The sequence below is a fragment of the Odocoileus virginianus genome, chromosome X (genome assembly GCF_023699985.2).
Source record: "Odocoileus virginianus isolate 20LAN1187 ecotype Illinois chromosome X, Ovbor_1.2, whole genome shotgun sequence".
Lineage (NCBI taxonomy): Eukaryota > Metazoa > Chordata > Mammalia > Artiodactyla > Cervidae > Odocoileus > Odocoileus virginianus.
Window position 1 is genome coordinate 10,965,756 of NC_069708.1, and position 9,413 is coordinate 10,975,168.

General features: G+C 48.0%; 1 protein-coding gene across 2 annotated transcripts in view; it reads right to left on the minus strand.

Moving 5' to 3' along the window:
- The window catches only part of SRPX (sushi repeat containing protein X-linked), a 140,792-nt gene extending 132,608 nt beyond the window's left edge, over window positions 1-8,184 (minus strand). Inside the window, exon 1 of one of the 2 annotated variants that reach the window (XM_020913681.2) lies at window positions 8,020-8,184. In XM_020913681.2, the coding sequence (XP_020769340.1) occupies window positions 8,020-8,101 (82 nt within the window). In that variant the 5' untranslated portion in view covers window positions 8,102-8,184. The remainder of the gene's footprint in view (window positions 1-8,019) is intronic. The other variant, XM_070461921.1, reaches the window with a different exon arrangement.
- Window positions 8,185-9,413: the final 1,229 nt, after the last annotated feature.

Below are 9,413 nucleotides of genomic sequence, written 5' to 3' on the forward strand. Positions count from 1 at the left end.
GATAAAGAGGCTCATCCGACATAACTGGGCGGACGCCGCCAAGAGCCAGTGAGTGGTAACAGAGGAAACAGTGCGGGCCCTGTCACCAAACAGGTCACTGTCAGAGGAGGGCAGAAGCAACAGGGCAAGGATCTTTCAACACCAAGGCTGAAAGTCCACCCCCAAATTCTATGTTTGGATCTGTCAGACTATTACTCATTACAAAAAAAAAAGTTTTAAAACCAATACACTCAATTCACAACCCCAAACCTTTGGGATAATCCAGGGCACTACGTCCAAACCCATTTATCTTCTCCCTGGAGAACAATGCATCAAGAGGCATGAAGTATGAGCTAAGGATTACGGGGCTGTGAATCACTCACCTCAGGAATGACAGCTCCAGAAGTTTCTGAGGCCAGAGTGCGCTATGAGCCCATAAGACCCAGGTGCAACCAATTATCATCTCCAACAAGGTTTATCCTTAAATCTTTTATCTGAAGAACCCTGCTCCCTCCCTGCAAATTCCCTGGTGTTTCAAAGTCTCCTTGTGTCCTAAGGTGATTTGAGATGCAAGAGCCTCAGCAATTAACTATGCCCCTACATGTTGCCTGTCCAAATGGATCTTTGGTTCAGTTCTGCAAATTGCTTCTGCTGTCTCAAATTTCTTTTTCTTTGAGGATTAGCAGCTTGGAAATTTTGCTTAAATCCTGCAGGGATATTTGAAATAGAATGTGTTGATTCCCTGTCACAATTACCTCAATCGTTCAATCAATCCACAAACAGCCATGAAAAGATTCTGCCCCAAGTCCCAGATACTGTGTTAAGTGAGGGCTACAGTAAGTTGCCAGCCCAGGCCTGAAGGTAATTACAATCTAGGATTATGACTGTTTTGTTTAGTGTCAATCTTTAAATGAGGAGAATGGGAAATTGTACTGCTGGTTATAACCCAAGAGGCTACCCAATCATTGGTTCAAAGTTTCCCTACTCTGGCAATTTCATCTTCCTTTCTCTGTTGACTTTTGTGCACATACTTATATAGAATTCACAAAGCTATCTAGTAAGTTGTGGTTTTGATTTAGAATAGGGCCTTCTCCCCAGAAAAAGATCACTCACATAGATTTTTGTTTCCAATTTCAAAATGTTGTTAGAGAAGGAAGCCCAGAGACATCCTATGTTAACCTTCCTTGGGCCTGTAGGGTCAACACTATTGGCACCAGCATCACTCAACATCATTCTTTAATCCCCAGGTCCAGGGTTCCTACATGGCTCCTCTCTGTGTTCCCATCTACGTTCTAACAGTTACCACCTTAGATAACTTGGTATCTATTTCATTATAAGACAGAGAGCTACTGACAGAAGGAATTCCCCATCTTCTCCATCCTGGTATCCTAGCATTCCATCCTTCTATGTCCACTTTAAAAACAATCTCTTGAGTAGAACCCAGGTTCCATGAGAAGAAGGCAGAATTCAAACATCCAAGAGAAACAGCCAGGCTTAAAAGACCCCAGAAACAATGGCCCATAAAAGCTGAAAGTCCAGAAATGACACAGTCAAGAACTGAGGGCTAACACAACATGGAAAATCAACTATACGCCAATAAAAATTAAAAAATGAAAAAAAGAACTGAGGGGGCTGGCTTGAGAAGTTCTCTATGAACTGGAACTCTAGTGAGGTGATTCTTCACACTGCTGTTTTCGAAATGAATCTTTAACCTGGGTATTGTTCATAACTTGGCTGCTACAATTTCAGACTACGGTACAACCTGGCAAGTGAAACTTCTGCTCTTGAAACTCACTTCAGTCTTCACTTTCAATTACTCATTTGAGTTGCATTCTCTGAAAGGGGAATTGATGCAGCACACACATTTGCGTTGACTAAGGAAACCATTCAACCACTTTGGAAAGGACTGTAGCAAAGTGGCCAACAAAAATAATAAATGCAAACTCCAGCTTGTGGCTGCAGTAAGTGTCTCGTCTTACAACCTCCAACAGAGAAGGTTTTTGCTCAAAAGGAGGGTGTTCACGGATTTAAAAAAGCCAACCTCTACAGCCAGCAAGGCATCATCTCTATGTATGGAGGTTAGTGGTGGCACATGTACTGTTTGCCCACATGTTTCTTTTAGCTCCTCTGGCCAGTAGTTCATCACTCGAATTGCAGGAAAACTATCAGGTGGCAAAGAACCTGTCTGCCAGTGTAAGAGACGTAAGAGACACGGGTTCAATCCCTGGCTTGCAAAGATCCCTTGGAGGAGGGCACGGCAACCCACTCCAGTATTCTTGCCTGGAGAATCCCATGGACAGAGGAGCCTGGTGTGCTACAGTCCATGGGGTTGCACAGTCAGACACGACTGAAACGACTTAGCACACAAGCACACATTAACTCAATAAGCACAAATATATCCTGTTGGCTTCCAAGGTCATGGCTAGGCTCCATGGGAAATACAGAGCACTAAGACAGAGTACTGCCCTGCTTTCACAGCCTCAGAATCTAGGAGAAGCATAAAGGAATGCATAGTTCATTGCAATGTATGGCACATATGATAAATACCACAAGATACAGGAAACACTGCAGGTGTTTACAGGAAGGCAGGAGCTTCCTTATCAAAGGATCAAGGAAAAGTTTCATTCAAGTGGGAGTGTTGCTGGAAGATGGGCAGAATTTCGACAAATGGAGGCTTCAGGGAAGCATTCCAGGTGCAGGAAGCAATAACCAACAAGAAGAGTGAACATGGGACTCCAGGTCTATAAAAGCATAGAGTCAACTTTGGCTGGATTTTAGGAAGCCAGGAGAGAAGGATTGGAAAATTCAGCTGCGGGCAAACTGTAGAGTCCCCTATCAACAGCAGAGAACTTTCTAGCTAATTTAAGAGGACAGGGAGCAGCTGCTCTAGCTTTTTGAGTAAGAGAGCAATGTGATCAAAACAAGTGATAGTTACTTCAATTTTAAAAATTAGAAGTAAAATGAAGCAAAATTGTATTTAAAAGAGCTGTATCTGGCCAAAGAAAGCAGGATGAGTTGTTATATGAGAGACTAAAAGTGAGAATGTTCTAGAAATCACTGCAAAGCAAAGGGCAATATTTCAGTCTCTGTGGGAGGAAGGTTTGAAGACGGTGCTTTAGTGATGGCTTCTGGTGTCTCTTTCAGCTCACAAATCTAGGAAATGAGTAGCAGTAATAGCAGGATCTGGAGAAAGGAATGGCAATCCACTCCAGTATTCTTGCCTGGAGAACTTCATGGACAGAAAAGCCATGAGTTCTCGAGAATTGGACATGGGCTTCCCCAGTGGTTCAGTGGTAAAGAATCCACCTACAATGCAAGAGACATGGGTTCGATCCCTGGGTTGGGAAGATCCCCCTGGAGAAGGAAATGGCAACCCACTCCAACATCCTTGCCTAGAGAATTCCATGGACAGAGGAGCCTGGTGGGCTACAGTTCATGGAGGTGCAAGAGAGTCGGGCATGACTTAGTGACTAAACAACAACAGCAGGATACTGTACTGACAGTTATCAATAAGAAAATGCCAGATGAAAAGGTCCTGCTTTTCCCAGAGTCAACTTAAAAAATATTCACTACCTGCGAGTTATGTTTTATTTGGTGGGAATTTTTAGGACTTCAATCTGGGAGACAGCATCTCCAGTAACCCTGAGAAAACTGCTCTGAGGAGGTGAGGGGAGGAGCTAGGTTATGTAGAAGTTTTGCAACAAAGAGCAGGTAGGGACTTCCCAGGCGGTCCAGTGGCTAAGATTCCATGCTCCCAACCTGAGCAGGCGGCTCAGGTTCCATCCCTGGTAAGGGAACTATGATCCTGCATGCTGCAACTAAGAGTTCTCACAGGGCATATAAATAAATGAAAAATATTAAAAACACCAAAGGATTAGGATGGGAAATACATATAAATCCATGGCTGATTCATGTCAATGTATGACAAAACCCACTACAATATTGTAAAGTAATTAGCCTCCAACTAATAAAAATAAATGAAAAAAAAAAAAAAACACCAAAGGGCAGGTAGTCTGAACATCAAATGATTATCATTAATTAAAGAAAACTAGATAACCCAAGTTATAAATTCAGTGCTTTTCTATCTATGGGAAGATGCAAGTCTGGGCTCAACTGAAATCATTCCTTTGATATGCACCTCAGCTGTCTGGGGCCAGTATCCTGTGCTTCTCCATCCTGGGTTTCCTCAGGGTTCACTGTAGGGAATGGCTACAGTCAAGATGGCAGGAATTCTTTTCTTTCCTGAGTTTCCTCAGGGCTCACCGGCTCACACCGGAGGGCTGCAATCACTCATGGCTGTGACATCCATGTTTACTGTTAGGGCAGAAAATATGGCATTTCTCACTAGCATTCTCCTTTTGAATGCAGAGGAATTCTATCAGCTGATTACATGTTTTAAACCCAAATAGAAATTTCTAGCCTAACTCGCTCCCGATGAGACTTTAATTGTACATCCTGAGCCAGGTGTTCAGCTCCTAATACTTACCTCCAAATGCAGCATTTTAAAAGACTGCTCTGGCTGGTGAGGTCTGGTTTGGCTTTCAGCCATCCTCACTTTGTGTTCCTGGCTGGTGAAACCACACACTTGACCAGTTTTCAACAGGAGTCAGATTCATGGAGCCTTTCTTAGTGGCCCCAGCGCTTGTTCTCTAGCTTCAGCCTTGCTTGCAAAAGGAGGTACACTGAACCTCAAAAATCTCAGATGTAAATGAGGTTTCAAGAGGTCATTACAAACAGAATAAAATGGAAATGCAAAGCAAAACCACAAAGAGATACCTGTCAGAATGGCTATTCTCCAAAAGACAAGAAAAACCAAGTGTTGGCAAGGATGTGGAGCAAAGGGAATCCTCATGTGCTATTGGTGAGAAAATAAATTGGTGCAGCCACTATGGAAAACAGCATGGAGGTTCCTCAAAAAACTAAAAATACAACTACCATGTGTGCTCAGTTGCTAAGTTGTATCCGACTCTTTCTCCACCCCATGGACTGTAGCCCATCAGGCTCCTCTGTCCATGGGCTTCTCCAGGCAAGAGCACTGGAATGGGCTGTCATTTCCTTCTCCAGGGGATCTTCCCAACCCAGGGATTGAACCCCGCATCTCCTGCAGAGATGATTCTTTACAGTCTGAGCCACCAGGGAAGCCCATCCCTAAGTTTATTGCCATGAAAATTAAATTATATAAATTTACATTTAGAGAAAGGGCTTCCCTGGTGGCTCAGAATGGATAAAGAAGATGTGGTATATACACACAATGGAACATTATCCAGCCAGAAAAAAAGAATGGCATGCTGCCATTTGTGACAACATGGATGTACCTTGAGGGCATTTTGCTAAGTGAAATAAGTCAGGCAGAGAAAGACAAGTACCATATGATCTCACATATATGTGGCTTCTAAAAACATGAAACAAAACCTAAGCTCACAGATACATAGAACAGATTCGTGGTGGCCAGAGGGAAAGGGGAGTGAGGAGTAGACGCAATGGGTGAAGGCAATCAAAATGTATAAACTTCCAGCTTTAAATTAGTCATGGGATGAAACGTATAGCATGGTATGTGTGTGTGTTACTCACCCCGTCTTTGTGACCCCATGGACTGCAGCCTGCCAGGCTCCTCTGTCCATGCAATTCTCCAGGCAAGAATACTGGAGTGGGTAGCCATTCCCTCCTCCAGGGCATCTTCCCAACCCGGATTGAACCTGGGTCTCCTGCATTGCAGGCAGATTCTTTACTATCTGAGTCACCAGGGAATGAATATCATTAATAATATTGTATTGAGAGTAGATCTTAAAAGTTTTCATCACAAGAAAAAAAATTTTTGTAACTATGTACAGTGATGCATGGTAAATAGACTTACTGTGGCCACCATTGTGCAGAGTGTACAAATATCAAATCACTATGCTGTACACCCAAAACTAATGTTATATGTCAATTACACATCAATAAAAGCAAAAACAAAGAACAGAGTAAGAATCCTATCTTACAGACATGCAAACACAATCCAGTATAGACAATTTTGTTGTGAACTTTCCATATACTTCATGTGGGTTTTTATAGACACCGCATCTTGGTAGGCTACAAAAATCAGACAGCCAGAAAAGCTGCATCAAATTCAAAGATGGAAGAACTCCAGAGACCTTCTAGGAGTGGGACTGGGAATGATTTTCTCTCTGACTGTTTCCCTATTAAATCTCAGATGGTTATACAATAAGGAGAGAAGTGCTGATGGGGCCTTCTCAATCCCCATCTCCCTCTTTCAGAGATTCCTGATTCCAGGCCTCTTACCAGAGACACATGCCCACTTGCTAAGAGACTGCCTCTGAAATGATCTTCAAAATCTGTCACTCAGCACTTAGGGTGAACTTGGCTGACATGACTTGCCTTGGGCCCCACAGGCCTACAGAGTCTCCCCTCCCCAGATTTCCAAAACCTCTGGCTTGGACTGAAATCTGTTCCTTTGGAATCATCAGCCCCAGCGGAGCACATTTCCTGAAAGATCCCATTGGGATGTGCCAAGTTGGGGGCAGCCTGCAGGCTGGCGCTGGAGGGAGGAGCCAGGCCAACCAGGGCCAGTTCCCAAAAGTAGTGAGTGCCCAAGCTGGAAACCCATGACTCTGTGGGTGGCTGGGCTCTGGCAGCAAGCTATGCAGTAGAAGGAAGGAGAGTGGAGGGCAGGGTGAGAGAGGGGAGGAAGGTCAGATGGAAAAAGACAAGAGGCCCCTTGGCTAACTAAGAAAGGCTCCACCAGATGCACAGGCGGCTTACAGATGCCTCCCAATTCAGCAGGAAAAGCCACCTCTAACTTCTCAACTTCTCCCCCTGTTCCCTGTCGAGTGTGGGCTTCTCCCTCCCCTCTAGTTTCATATTAACCTGATTCCCACTTTGGGGGGTTGGGATGAATCCACATGGGGGACAGGGGAATGGCACTTGCCAGGCACAGAGGATAGTCTCCTTTCCACTTTGCCCTGAATCAGTTCCTACCAAACAGCTGAAAAACTTACAAGAGTCAGCTGGAAACAAAAGTTCCTGATTATCACTTCACACGTTGGAGTCATTCACTCATTAGTGGATGCACAGGGAATATCTAGCAGCCAGCCCTTCATCTCCCCAGCATGCTATCTGGGAACCCTCCCCCTCCAACCTTCACCCACAACTCTATAGGTTCGCTTTTCAGACCCCAAATTTAAACTGCCCACAGTATTGAAAGTAAAGCCAGATATCTGCCGACCCCCTAGCCCACATCACCCACTTTCCCATTAACACTAAATTAAAATGCGCCCAAGGATTTCTTCTCTCCAGGGCGACACGGGTGCATCCATGTTTCCCAGCTCCCCTGAAGCTCTTTGCATTTCCAAAGAAGGTTCTGTCAACACCAGGAGAGCCCTAATAAACACCTGGGTCCCCTTAGATGCTACAGACCACGCCTTCCAGAAACCAGAAGCCCCACCCCCTGTCTCGCAGAGCCCGCGTGCTAACCAGGCGCTTGCCACATGTCACCACTCTCAGCTGGCACCTCTCTTCCAGCGGTGCAGACTTTCTCGGAATCCCCAGCAGGGGGGGTTGGGGGATGCGGGAGAGGCCCCGCCTGCGCCGTCCCCGAGAGTCCTTCTACGGCGACTCGTGCCCTGCAGCCCCAGGGGGTGGCCTGGGACCTCGAGTGGGAGGGGGTAGGTGCTCCTTCCAGGACAAGCTGTCAGCCCCCTGGGTCCCGGCCGCGAGCAACCGCGGGAGAGGCAACTCCTGGGGGTGAGAAAGTAGCCCGCGGCCAAACGTCTCTTAATCGCCTCTAGCGCCTACGTGGGTTTGACTGAACCCCTGGAACTCCGGGCGCAGAGAGTCCGTTGGCTCCCGGCGACCGGCTGACAATCGGCTCTCCCTTCCCGATGCCCGGACGCTGGCCCCGCTCCGCGTCCCCCCATCCTGGGGCGGCGAAAGACGAAGTCGGCGCAAACAAAGGGCGCCTTGCACCACCCTCCGGCCAAGCCGGGGATGGGGGTGGTCCCCGGCACCCTGCTGGGGAGGCTAGCCCGCCCCTGGCCCTACCTGGGAAGCCGCGGCTCGGCGGGACTTGTAGCAGCAGTGGCAACAGCAGCAGCAGCGCGGGCCGGAGTGCGGGGCTCCCCATGGCGCGCCGGCGCTGCGCTCCGCTCAGCTGCACGGCGCGCGTCCCGGGGGCGGGAGGAGATCGACCGGACCGAGGGACTGCGCCGCGGGCCGGCGGAGGCAGAACTTAAAAACTCCTCCTCTCGCCTGTCTCCCGCCCCCGGCCAACCCTCCTTCCTCCGCCTCCCCCGAGCGCTGGCGCGGCTGGGGCTCCGACCCACCCCCTCCTTTTGTGCCAGCTCTTCTGGAGCGGGGCTGACACCTCCACCTCCTCTCCGGGGTGCCGAAGCGCGCCAGGGGCGTGCCCTAGTAAACCGAATCATCCCAAAGTATCTCTGGGTTTCCCAGTTTGCGCCCTTTCACTCCAAATACACACACCGGTTGCCCGACCCCCTCCCAGATCACGGGCCCCTAGCACCATGTCATCTAGGCAGAGAGCTGCGTGAGTCGCAGGCAAAGAGAAGAGACAACCGCGGCAGGTTATTATGGCAAAGTTCGCGCATTTGACCCTCCTGATCACGCCCCAAGTTTGCTGTTATTATGCCCACCCTCTCCGAAAAGAAACACCGCTTAGAAACCTGCCGGGGTTCAGGGTTACGGACAGAGCGGAGATTAGAATTTAGGTGTGTGGTTGCGCCGGCGCCAACGTCCGTGTTATGGCTTTTTGGTTTCTCTTTAGCGAAGGAATGAATCAACTGTTGGCCCGGGTGCGTGCCGGCTGCACTGCGGTTTGGGATGAGGCTTGAGGTACTCTTTCCAAGGTTGGCTAATGGGCGAGCACAAGGCCCAGAAAGTTCCCCGTCTCACCCACAGCCTGGGAATTCAGCTGTTGTAGTTCCCTTGAAATCAGAGTTCCCCATTTCCTGGATTGTTCGCACCCCTAGGGTACCACGATCAGCCTGGAGCCTCCACCCTGTGGGCTGGCGTCAGGATAGGGTTTCTCGGCTGCCTGCAGGACTGATCTGGTTTCTTCTTCGAGGCTCTCTCTCTCTCTCTTTTTTTTTTTTTTTTGTAAACACCTAAGGCAGGGACCTTGCCCCTTTTCCTGCCAGAAGATCTTAGCTAAGACAGATTCCAACTAGGGCTGCTGCATTCAGTTGTGCCATGCGCACTGAGCAAAGGTCCTGGAGGAAGGGGCAAGGGTGCTAACATCCAGCCGCCTCTGGGGTCACGGAGCCCTGTACCATGGCAGAGGCCATGTTCATTGTGGAAATGCAGCTTTCTCCTCGCCTCAGCAGTCTGGTCTGTTAGCTAGATGAAAGGCCCTGGGAATATCCATCCAGAAGGTTTTCAATTTTTTTAATCTAGATGGCTTGCTCTTTTCCCATTTCTCA